The 13,090-nt window shown below is 52.4% G+C and overlaps 1 protein-coding gene across 1 annotated transcript; it reads right to left on the bottom strand.

Annotated features, from left to right (window-relative positions):
- Positions 1–9,787: 9,787 nt before the first annotated feature.
- Positions 9,788–12,049, bottom strand: tpbg (trophoblast glycoprotein). The gene has a single exon (XM_084669923.1). The coding sequence runs from the start codon at positions 11,472–11,474 to the stop codon at positions 10,323–10,325; it is 1,152 nt and encodes a 383-aa protein (XP_084526049.1). The 5' UTR covers positions 11,475–12,049; the 3' UTR covers positions 9,788–10,322.
- Between the last annotated feature and the right edge of the window lie 1,041 nt (positions 12,050–13,090).

Below are 13,090 nucleotides of genomic sequence, written 5' to 3'. Positions count from 1 at the left end.
TCAAATGAGAAGCTCTCGTCTCTTTCAAGCCCAGGTTGACATTGTGATGCTCATTAGTGGGCTCTGCTGCTTATACTCATCAAAACGGGCGCAGGCCGGATTCGCCGCGTTCATTAATGGCGCGCTTGAGGACTGTGTGTGCGTTCGTGTGTGCGTGCACTCGTGAGACAGCTCTGTGTTTTCCCCCCTCTTATGTAGGAATGTGTGAATATATATATATATATATATATATAGAGAGAGAGAGAGAGAGAGAGAGAAAAGAGGACAGATTGTGCTTGGCCCTCTGAAGACTCCAGCTTCACTGGAACTCAACCTGTCATCTGATGTGTTTAACTGGGCTTCCTCCTCAAGGACTTAGCCGTCTCTCCCTGCAGGTGTTGAAGAGCCGATCCGGAGTCGACATGGTCCCGGAGCGCCTGATCCGGGATCGGTGCTCTCATATCAGAGGAGCATGGGCAAAGCAAAGGCCCTGAACTTTGACCCCGGACGTCCCCGCCCCGGGCAGCAGATAAGAGGAGAGCCTCTGGCTGACGCGTCAGAGACGGAGGGTGGGGGTCGCCTTGTTCCACGTCACGTTTGTTCCCTGTTGTCTTCAGAGGACAGGGTGGCCACGCAGCTGTCTGTCATGTCCCAATGACATGACAACAAGAGGCTTCCATGCAGATTCAGACGAATGGCGTCGCGGGTCTTGAGGCCTGCCGAAGCCGCGGGCCTCCTCCTCTCCCTCCTGTCTCTCTTCGGTCACCCACTCGATCGCCCTCTTCCCTCCCTCCCCTCCCAGGCCTCTCTAACTAGTCTAAAGGGTATATACAGGCTTTCTAAGGGCTGTCGAGGGACTCATTATCGGGCAGCGTGCCTCCCGCGCCTCGCTGGGCCACCCTGCAGTGTCGCCCATGGAAATGCCATGCCTGCAGGCCGGGTCTGGGCAGAGATCCAGTCTTGCCCCCCGGCCATGGAGTGTCAAGGTGACATCCGGATTCGGAGCCTGGATGTGAGAGGCAGGCCCGGCAGGAATGGTACGCCGTAGCGACATCGAGCCTGTTTGTGTGTTTAGTTTGGGGGGTTGACAAAGAGATTGGAGCGCCGTAGCGGAGTCAGCTGAACGAGGGAGCCAAAGCCCTCAGATGATTGGCCGGAGACACACTGTGAAAGAAGTCCCACATGAGGACGGCTATGCGGTTATTCTTATCCACCTGCAGTATCTCACATTTTGAACCTGTCCTCGCCTTGGCGCAGTGACAGTGGTGTGACAGGGCCAGAACTGACAGGTGCAGCGAGGGCCCGACAGTGAGCCGAGCCTAGCCTATCCTGGGAGTGTGTCTGGGAGAGAGTTGCAGATCAGCCAATCTGCTCTCTTGTCAGAGCAGCTCTGGGGAAAGGCACAGTTGGAGCCACAGACCCTGGTCTCTTGTGTGTGTGTGGGTGTGTGTGTGTGTCTGTGTCTGTGTGTGTGTGTGTGTGTGAAGCAGACCCTCTGTGTCTCCCAGGGCTTGTGCAGCTGCTGTGGTTCAGCGCAGCCAGGAGGCATCATCAGAACCACATGACCCGGGTCAAAATACTTATCTGTGCTTCACAGATCGTGCCTTTCAGAATGGAACCCAAGTCCTTGTCTCAGTCATGCAAAACTCCACTCCCTTTACACCCCAGAATACAAATACGCCACGGTCTCAAACGGATTCATTTAGCAGATGATTTGATCCAAAGTGACGCGTGGAGTGGGATTTCAACCTGTGGATCTAAAGCGAATTGCTCCATCACTGATGCTAATCTTCAAATGATGATCAAACAGTTCCATCCGCGGGGTGTGTGTGGGTGTGTGTGTGTGTGTGCGTGCATACAGTCCGTGAGCAGACCAGCAGAGAGATGCCCATGCCTGTTCCCTCCCTCCCTTCTCTTTCCACTCGCTCACACCCCACTCCGCCTCTCTCTTTTATGATTTGATCCCTCTCTTCTGCTTTCCGGTCCTTCTCTCCGTTCCACATGGTTCTCATTTTGTGTGTGTGTGTGTGTGTGTGTGGAGAGAGAGGGGGGCTGTGTGGGCGGCTGTGTGTGTGTGTGCCCTGGCCTCAGGACAGAACAACAGCATTGTCCTCATGTGATTAGCTCAGCAGAGCCGGACACACAGCCAAACAACGCCCAGCAGACGCACAGACACCGTGCGTGTGTGTGTGTGTGTGTGCAGAGCGTGTTTAATAGTCCCACAAGAATCCGCCCCTGCTGGATATATTCTGGCTACATACGGTATCTCTGTATCGTGACACAGGAAGTCGTTGAGACCAGAGTGTTCCTCTGGTTGCTGAGTGATTGGAACACTTAGCACATCATTCTCCCTCTCAGAGTTGTGTGGAGCCTGGAGTTCCACCCCCACCCGTCACCCCTCCCCCCCTCTCCAACACCCCCCCCCCCTTCCCACCACCCCAGGCTCTTACTGGAGTAGGATGTGTGAGGTGCGTGAGGCAGAACTCCCTGTCAGTATGAAGTCTTTCTTCCCCACGATGGAGTCTCCTCCGCGGCTCTGACAGACTCGGGCTCTGACCTCCACACACCCAGAGGAGAGGAGGTGAGGGTGAGGGTGGGGTGCTGTGCAGGGAACATCTTCATTTTTCCGTTTTTACTCTTCAAAGAGAGCTTCCTTTCACCCCACCCCCATCCACACACATACTTTCATAAAGCCTTTTTTCTGAGAACATTTGAGCTTTTTCTTTTTTCCCCTTTGTGTCATCCATTACTTGCGATGCCAAAGCTCGTTTCTTCCTCTGTAGTTCACTGCCAGCCTGACTCCTCCCTGCCGCTGTTCTGACAGACGCTTCTCTTCTCTCATCTGTCTCTTTACTTCCCTCCTCCTCTCTCTCTTCTCATTTCCGCTACACCCCGTCTTTACCTCCCTCCTCCTCTCTCTCCCTCCATTCTTCTATCCTCGCGTCGATGTTTCTCTCTCTCTCGCTACGTTGGGTTTATTTCTCCCCTCTCCACTCTCTATGTCTCTCCTCTAATCTCAATGCGTTTCTCTCTCTTTTCTCTCCCTTGGGGTCAACTGACCGGCCGAGAGACGCTCTGCCAGCGTCTCTCTGCTGGTCGAATGAACGGGTACAGCCGCATTATGTCACCCTGTTGTTGTGTGTCGTCGTTTGTTTATGGTGTGATCACCTTCATCTTTGCGCCCCCCCCCCCCTTTGCAACAATCGCAGCATCTGTCAGCACTCACTAACAATTAAACATCTGGTTGAGCGAGAGTGGGAGAGAGGGACAGCGAGGGGAAGAGAAAGAGGGGCGCTTGGTGCGTGATATAAATAGAGCGAGATGGAGAGGGAGGGGGACAGAAAGTGAGAAAGATAGAGGTAAATGTCCTTTGTTTGTTCACTGCCGTACATCCACGCTCCCAGCCAATCCGTGGTGTAGTGTGCATATTCATGTCTCCCCCGGGGGGTTATGGGCTGGGAATTGTTGCCTGTCTGTGTTGTCTTCTTCCTCTCTGACACAGTCTCCCTGCATCTGTCTGTCTCTCTGTCGGTCTGTCTCTCTGTCTGTGTCTCTGTCGCTCTGTCTCTGTCTGTGTCTCTGTCGCTCTGTCTCTCTGTCTGTGTCTCTGTCGCTCTGTCTCTCTGTCTGTGTCTCTGTCGGTCTGTCTCTCTGTCTGTGTCTCTGTCGGTCTGTCTGTCTCTCTGTCTGTCCGTTGTCTGACAGTCTCTCTGTCTGTTTGTCTACCTCTATCTGTCTGACTTTCAGACGCTGTCTGTATGTTGACCTCTCTGCCAGATCGCCTTTCTGGTCATGTCGGTCTGTCTGTCTCCCTGTACTTCTGTGCACAGTTATCTGTGCGTCTGTGTGTCAGTATATCTGCCTGCGAGCAGATCTATCGTCTGTCATCTAAATGTCCGATCAATGGTAATTGGAAATGTTTGAATGTTTGCCTAATCTGAATCCCATCAACAGCATCGTCATCGTGACGATACACAGCCATACACACACCCTACCCTCCATGTTTCTCTTTCTCTTGTGCTACCTTTAGACCGCGCACACACACACGTTTGTTTCAGCGTTCCCTGCATCCCTCCATCTCTCTCTGATGTGTGTTGTGTACTCACCTCGTGTCTCTAAAACAATAAATGCGCTCGCGGCCGAGGTGTCTACGTTCGAACGTCAACGTTGCGCGTAACGACACGGCGGCGGAGACGAGAGGGGCCCAGATGGCGGGCGAGGGAGACCGTGAGTGCTTGTTGTCAGTCGCGTCTCCTCTAATGGCCGATGTTCGCGGAGAAGAGAGACGTTCTCCCCTACTCTGCGCGCCCTCGGAACTAACAAGGCCCTGCGGCCGTCCTTTCTGCAGCTCCCACTCGTGTCTGGGATCTGATTTAAAAATGATTTATCTGGGAGTGGCGTTCCCGTCCTCCTCGCTCCTGGGTGGGTAAGGGGGGGGGGGGGGGGGGGAGAGAGGCGGGGAAGAGAAGAGCGGGGGCTCGAGAAGCCCAGAGAAGACCATCTGTATTCACTCATCCCGCTCAGGAGTAGAGACAAACGGTGGTGTTGTGCTGTCATGGCATGGGAGAGGGCCTCGTGGCTGCGGTCTCACTGCCGTGGTCATGGGAAAGGCAGGCTCCATGAGAGAGACAGACAGACAGACAGACAGGTTAACAGGTTGGCAGGCAGACGGACCAGTTGGTTGACTGGCTGATGACAGATGTCCAGAACAGGTTACCCCAGCGGCCTGACGTGGTAAAATGGTCCTACCCAGGCCAGCCAGGCTGTGTCCAGGTTGGTTCCCACATAGCTGAGGGGATTTGAGGGTGAGACCTAATCCTCTCTACCCCAACAGAGAGCAGGAATGTGCTTTTATCAAGACAAATTAGGTTTCCATCTCAAAATGCCAAGTCATGACAATGCTCCACTACAGAGAGAGAGAGAGAGAGAGACAGAGAGAGAGAGAGAGAGAGAGAGAGAGAGAGAGAGAGAGAGAGAGAGAGAGAGAGAGAGAGAGAGACTAGCCCCCGAGAGGGGACTAGTTTGGTGTTTGGTTCAACAAAGGTCAGGTGGGGTTTGTCATGGACTTGGACCAGGTTGCCAACTTGGCAACTCCTTCGAGAACTCTTATCACGATCAGATACACACCTGGCCTCACACAGACCCCTAAGTCCACACACAAACACATACACACAGAGACACAGACACACACACACACACACACACAGGGAGGGGTAACAAGAGAGGGCATCATTGACCAAACCTTTGACATGTGGACAGTATCAGTGGTCTGGTCAGGGACACACACATACGCACACAAAAACACCCGACACACATATCTGATATCTTCATACAGCACTCAGGTTACCCAGCACTTTAATATATTACATTTCATGTGACGGTTGGGGGGCTATGTGTGTCTGTCTCGTTTGTGGCCCAGGTCGGCTGGCAAACGACTGCGCTGGCACGGAGGCCCACTGATCAGCCCCCTCCTCTGAGGCAAAGTCAGTCACGACAGGATGGCAGTGTGGGGGTAAGAGGGGGGGGGGGGGGCTATCTGACAGCGGGGGGCCTGAGATTGTTACCAGAGCAACGGTGGCGGAGTGTTTTCCGTAAGCACTCAGGTTCCACGTACAATGTTACGGGCTGATCTTCTTACTGTAAGTGTCACACAAATACACACACACACACATATACACACCCACAGGATAAATGATGCTCTTGTACTCTCCTTTTTATCCATGCCAAATCAGCCAGCCGTTAGCAGGGATGGTTATTCTATTCTGATGGGACTCTCCACTTCCCTTTGCCATGGTCGGACGAGCATTGTCATTTGGAGAGGCGGCATGTCCCCCAAGAGGCGTGGCGCCGCTCGGCCTTGTGGGCTCAGCGCGGCGAGGACGCCCCCCCCCCCCCCCCGCGCGCCGTCTCTGCCGTCCCCGCCGAAGTGACGAGGTCGTTACTCACGGCGACACGGTCCGCTGGTCTACAGCGTATTACCTGCCGTTTAATAACCATACCTCCTTGGATTCACACACACACACGCATACATACTGTACGTACACACACACACCCTTACCCTAACCCGATACACGGATGTGCAAAAACACATTGTGGAAGTAATCAGCTATGTCAGTTGCAGATATAACTCCCGCTGGAATCTTTGTTTCACAGAGAAGCCACATGTTGCATAAATATGGTTTGAGACAGACTGTGGTGTTGCTACGACAACACACGTTCATACACTGTACAACCTTGGAATAAATAACTACCATGCTGAGAATTGTTTCATGGAACATCCTTCGGAGTTTGTCTATTCAACCCAGTCCATCTCGTTCTGTAATGACCTTGGTTGCACAGACTGGGCCGACCAAGTCTGGTGTTCCCACATGGCTGGACATCAATCTGTCTGGACTTATTTGGACATGAAAGAACAACATCAGCTTTTAAAGGTTTGTCTGTTTCTCTCAATCTGGCTGCTCCAGGGTGAAGGAACACCCACAGAAAGGTGGACTGACACACACACACACACACACACACAGGCACAGACTTGATATTCAACCTTCCCCTCGCATCGCTGTTTGAGTTGGCTTGTGCTCACAAATGAATCAAGTTGGTGCTAACATTCCTGTCTTGTTGCAGGGAGAAATAGCGCGGCAACTGGGTTGTGTGCATCTGGGATGGTGTGTGTGTGTGTGTGTGTGTGCTCGTGTGGATCATTTAACTCCTCCTCCCAGCTTCTCCTTCTCCAGCTCTGGTTTCACACCTCTCTGACAACATGAGAGGGTAACAATTACCTATACACACATGCACTCACACACACACTTTCCAACGATGCACACTTTCATCAAGCCGGTACTATAGGAAGCCTTCCAAGACTGCCTACAAGCCTCTTCCTCCCTAAATGCATGACTACCAGAGTTGGAATAGTGGTTCCTGTTCGACCCGTTTGCTGGGGTTTGTGTTCCAAATGACGTTCGTTTCTCATGCGACGGAAGGAAAGCAGTGCTGATGTTCCGAAAGACAACTTGAATGTTCCAACCCACAGTATTTGGATACGTGCTGTCAGACCCCGTTCCAGACAAGGTGTAACCCGGCTGTCAGTCAACGGGAAGGTGGATCTCCAGACAGACGCTGTGTCAGCGGAGATATTGAGCGATGGATGATGTTTCCATGAGCTCACCACACACGGTCGAGAGGCAGCTAGATGGCAGACAGTGAGGGTGCAGTCACAACACGAACACTTCATCCACCCGCCACGCTCACCCCGACACTCGCGCGACACATCTTAGTACTCTCTCAAAAACACACACGCACACAGCTCTCCTCAGAACACACGCACGCCTCGCCGCTCCCCGAGAAACACCCTCACCGCGACACACACACACCTTCCAAGCGACGCCTCACTCTGATATCACACCCGGACACACACTTCGCTCCCCCTCCCCCCTCCCCCCCCCGGTGGCCAGATGCTCGGTGGCAGGCCTCTCTCAGAGAGCCGCCGCTGCTGTCACATCGACTCAGTCTTCATTTGAAGGTAGGGGTGTTTCATCAAAGCCCAGCACACAGCTGCGGGCCGCGCGCCGCGGTGCCACTCCACCGCCACCATCAATCCACATTATGGATGAGGGGAGGGCATATGAGCCGGGGGACCTGGAGCTGGGGGCTAGGGCTGGGGATAGAGCTGAAGATGGGCGCTTGGGGGCTGGAGGCTGGGGGTGAGGGGGGGGCAGGGTCGGGGTTAGGGCTGCAGCTTCACCTGGATTTGAGGCTGGGGCTCGATCCCAGCGAACCAGGAAGCAGGGAACCATCTCCACAGCCGAGGCTGCTGTGAAAGGTCAGGGTGGGGCTCCCTGCCAGGTGCTGGAGCTGGGGCGGCGTGCCAGGTGCCAGCAGGGCCGTGGACCAGCACAGTGAATGTAATTACTCCCTCACAGGCCATCTGATAAGCTAGCCGTCAGGCCCTCCGTCTCTCACCACCGGGAGACAACACGGAATATTAAATGTGGCTCAGTGAAAGACTGTATGCAAGGGAGTGTTTGTGTGTGTGTGTGCATAACTTACGAAGACTGTTCTGACCAGGGTCGTGAGCGAGTGTGTGAGAGAGGGGGGGGGGAGAGAGAGAAAGACAGAAAGTGTGAGAGACAGAGAGGGAGAGAAAGACAAAAAGAGAGTGTGATAGAGAGACAGTAAGTGAGAGAGAGAGAGAGAGAGAGAGAGAGAGAGAGAGAGGGGCTGGTCTCCCCTGGTATCTGTAGCGAGTCTGTCCCATAGGTGCGAAGTGATTCCTGTCAGCAGGCTCGAAAGGACAGCTCACACAGGACTCGTACGCTTGTCTGCCTCCGTGTACATGTCGGTGTCCGTCTCTGCGTGGCCCCCTCTCTCTCTCTCCTTCTGACTACTTCGGTGTCGGTCTGCCCGCCCGCCTGCCTGTCTGCTTTGTGTGTACCTTTCTCGTCCTGCTTGCCTTCCAGGCTGGCTGCCTGTCTGTGGGTCTGTGAAGGGGAGTCTGGAAGCCCAGCACCACGGGCCCCTGGTGTGAGTCAGGGGGCTCCAGGAGGAGCAGCTCAGACTCGCTCTGCACCCCCCTGGCTCCCCACGCTCAATGTTCTCCCACGTAATTACACCAGCTCTGCCGTGCAGGGCCACGGGCGTACGCACGCGCGCGCGCGCACACACAAACGTTAACTCAGATGACTGCCGTTCCTCAGCACCCCTAGTGTGCGAGAGTTGAGATGGTCTCCTTGGAAACATGAGCGAGTGAGGAGGGTGCACCTGCATGCCCCCGAGAGAGAGACGCTGGTATACCCTCACCTGAGAGGAGACAGAGGGAGAGAGAGAGAGAGAGCGAAAGAGAGAGAGAGAGAGAGAGAGAGAGAGAGAGAGAGAGAGAGCGAAAGAGAGAGAGAGAGAGAGAGAGAGAGAGAGGAAAAGGGAGCAAGAGAGTAGTGGTGGGTGTGGTCTGTGAACGCACGACTCGGGAGAAAGATGTGTGAAAACCTTATGCAACCCCCGAAGAAATGCCATCCTCAGAGGAGGGAGGTCTCGCCATTGTCCCGGAGCAATTACACAGTACATGTACCTACAGGTAATGCAAAGGCTGTGATTAGCTGTACACAGTTCCTCTGTGTGTGTTTGGTGGGTGTCTGTGTCTACAACCACCTCGGGTACTAAGGGCACCTTAGAACCATGACACCTTGGAATCCCACAATGCTGTGTTTGGTCACTGCCATTTGTCAAGAGGCCCCTCACCTCCCTCATTTTGCATCCGTTTACAATGACAACATACAGGAGGAATGCCTTGATAGAAAGCCATTCCTGAGGTTGTGGTCGTCAGGGCCTCGGTGTGTCTCCTGGCTGCAAGTCAAACACCATCTGGGCCGGGCCGGAGAGACACAGGTATTTGACCGTGTTGTTAATGATGTTTTCAGCCGGACCTGAGCTCTACTAGGCCTGGAAGGAGAGGGTCCAGGTCGAGTAGATCTTCAAAGCGTTTCCACGTCCTACATCAAAAACAACTGAAACCCCTTCACAACACAGAGGATACAGCCAGTAATGGCTGAAATCAAGCTTTTGAAGGCAATAATGATATGGTGTGCAACAACAAAAAATGATGGGTGTGTGCTTGTGTGTATGTGTTTGTGGTAATGCCTACAGCACGATGGCTTTGAAGCTGCGGCGAGTGTTCTGTTCTCCAGAATCCTGCCCTCCCCTCACCCTCCCCCCACCCTCATAGCTCACATTTCTTTCTTTTTTTCTTCTTTTTGGGGGTGGGGGGGGGGTGGGGGGGGGGGTTAAAGACCTTAGGCACACACGAGAAGATCGGCCAATAAAGACATTTTATTCAGCTCGACACATTTATGGAAAAAACATTATAATTACGAATGTCCACATAGGTGTAATACTAGTAAATATGAGCACTACAAGAATTAAAAGTTGCACCTCATAAAATAACCGGGTTCTGAAGCATAGCAACACTATTGTCAGGTTTTCTTTTAAAAGGCCATCGGTGGCCCGGGTGTCTCAACAGAAGAGTCTGAGAAAATTCCAATCGATTGCACTTGGAAAACGAGTCCCTTGCAGAGTCGTTCCTGGTAGCCCCGTGTAATGACTGCTAGTCCATGCCATGCTACACTGCAGGGTGAGGGGCAAATGATCAGGCAATTATCAGGCAATATAGCTCTGCAGCTAGAGAGGAGCATGCAAAACAGGCAGAGGTTTTTGGGCTTGGAGGTCTGGGGCTTTGGGGTTGGGGCTGAAGCTCTGGAGCTGAGAGTGAGGGCTCAGGGGTGGTCCGGAGGCCAAACAGCCATGGAGGATAGTCACGTCTGTAGAGGTGACCCCCCCCACCCCCGGGTCTGTCCTCAGACGTCAGAGTTGATGCTGAGGTTGGCCAGTCGGGGGTCAGTGTTGATCTCGTACCTGTAGTGGTAGCCCTCCATGTGGTCCCGACAGGCGTCCCGGATGTTATACATCCAGCGCTTGATGCCCTTCCTGTTGAGGTAGAGCACCAGCAGGAAGATGACCCCGATGAGGGCCAGGACCATCCCCAGGAACACGTACGAGGTCTCCAGCACGCCCTTCATGTCCCCCGAGTAGGAGCACTCCAGCTGGGCTTGCTCCAGCAGCACCAGGGGCTGGCTCTTCAGCTCCTCCGGGTCAGAGCAAGTCAGGTTCTGCAGGTCCTGGACCTGGTCCCCTTGCTTCAGCCAGGCCAGCAGATCCTCCATGTTGCAGTCACACCGCCAGGGGTTCCCTGCCATCCGCAGCAACATTCCTGGGTGGAGGCTGAGGTCAGTCAGGGTGGAGTTGGAAAGCCTCCGCAGGCCGTTGTCCCGCAGGTCCAGCTCTAATAGTGGGGGGGCCCTCAGAGCCCCGTCCTGGATCGAGATGATGGAGCTGTTCTGGAGGGTTAGGTTAACCAGGCTGGGGAGGCGGGAGAAGGTACCATCTGTTAACACCAGCAACTCATTGTTGGACAGGTCCAAGCGGGTCAGCTTTGGGAGAGCTCCGCTCTGCAGCAGGCTGAGAAGCTCCTCTGTGTAGGACTGGTTATAGAAAACTCGGCTGAGAACAAGCTCTTGGACCGTATTATTTGCAGGGAATGCCGCGGCGTCGAAGCTCTGGATCCGGTTGTTGCTAAGATCCAGGAGCCTGAGCTTTGGCAAGTTGCTAAATACCTTCGAGTCCAGCGACTCCAGCTGGTTTCCAGTGAGATACAGTTCTGTTAACTGATCCAGCCGTGTCGGGAAGGACGCCGCGGAGATGCGGGTTATGTTGTTTCCAGTAATAAATAGGGTTTTTGTGTTGGTTGGCAATGGTTGAGGAACCGCGTGTAAGTCCTGGTTTACGCATTTTACAGTCGTTGTGGAGCATACGCATTTGTCTGGACAAGCAGCACCCGACACAAAAGCAGCAAAGAAAAACAATAAATGTGTGAGAGTAAACTTATTCGTGCTGCCCCGATGTTCTTTACCTTTACAAGAAAACGACGAGCTCTCCACGCGCATTTTCATCTCTTGCTCCTTATAATCGGCGATGTTAAAGGATCACTGCTAGAGTCAAAATGTTGTATTTCCCCTAAGCAAATACAGCGATCACGGTTCGGGTACTCAACGGGGATAAAGAGTAACTTTTCAATGTTTCCAGGACTGTGATTCCTTAAAAAATAGCTCCACTCCCGACTTGTTGTTGGTGATAGTCCAATCAATTCGTGTCCAAATCGTTCTCTTCCGGGCCTACATGTCCTTCAGCTCCATGAGGTATCCTTAAAGTTTTAAGCAAAAGAAACCAGCGAATTAAACAGTTAATGTTTCTCAATAGGCTGCCGTTTTCCCGGTAGGCTACTAATCATACATTTTCCCGTACAGCCTATCTGGAAAATTGCATACGCCTGAACCAGTTAAGTTCAGTAGAAATCCGCTTTTCAACAAAAAAAAGTGTTACAACCGGAATGTATACACCCCTGCAACATGCGCCCATACACTTCTCCGCTTCAGATGATCTTATCATGTGTGAGAAAGGAATGATATTCTACTCCGTGCCACGGCACAAACCACGGGAGGAGGGGATATGCCATTATTCAGTGTAACGGGTACTGTGAAACGCATTGGCTACTCAGGCTGAGTCTATCATGTGATCATATTTTTAATTGTCATATTTGGTTTTCTGCAATAAAATAAATCCGTGTGTGTGAGTGCGTGAGACATGACAAGAAAGAAAGACATGCTCAATTCCTCTGCAAAAGGGAAACGCGAGCTAATTCCACAAGGAAACTTTAGTAGCCTATGCCACACACTCTCTAAATCTAAATCAATCAGTTTGTCTGATGCACTTACAGGGCCTCACTTAAAGCTTTTAAATGCGGAGAGGAGGCATTATGTTCACGCAGGTCGCTGCTGTATATCCATCGACATGCTGTTTAGAGTTACAATTTTCAAACAGCCTTTTTGATTAGTGGCTGATAACAGCCCATTTGTATTCCTAATTGATTAATGAGGAACTCGGAGTGCTCAGCGGTCAGCGTAGAACCAAAATCGATATTGGTTTGGTTTTGGGAGAGAGAAAGACAGAAAGCGAGAGAGAAAGCAAAAGAGAAAGCGAGAGAGAACTGTCGCTAAGCACTCTTCTGTATTCTCAGTGTTCCCAGTTGAACCGGACCAGGCAGCGTGTCTCAGAGCGGACTGCAGCCTGCACCCCGAGCAGCAGGCTGTGACTGTCAGACTTGTGAATGGGTGCTGATAATGATTGGAGGCAGCCTCATTAATGTCATATTACACGGCCTGGTGTGAACCTCTTTGGGTAACCTGATCCACATTCTCGACCCAAAGCCTATTCTTAACTGTTACTCCCTCCTGACACTAACTTTAGAGACTCTGCATGACGGCATGCAGCGAACACTATTGCTGTGAATGCACACAAAATGTTTCGAATAAGGGTTGCGTTTAAATCGAATGATCACTCTACATGTGAGATAGGCTAATAGGCTACAGCCTTTGACCATTAGGCTCATGAATAGTTTTCATTAAAAAAATGTAACCGCTAAACTTTATCCTTAAATGTTCCCTTAAGACTTTCACATGGTCTCAGAGACGGATATCTCTCTGGGACTGATTTCATTTTAATACATTAG

The sequence above is a fragment of the Hypomesus nipponensis genome, chromosome 2, assembly GCF_054491055.1.
Source record: "Hypomesus nipponensis isolate SF chromosome 2, ASM5449105v1, whole genome shotgun sequence".
In the NCBI taxonomy this organism is placed as follows: Eukaryota; Metazoa; Chordata; class Actinopteri; order Osmeriformes; family Osmeridae; genus Hypomesus; species Hypomesus nipponensis.
This window is presented reverse-complemented; position numbering and strand designations above follow the sequence as displayed.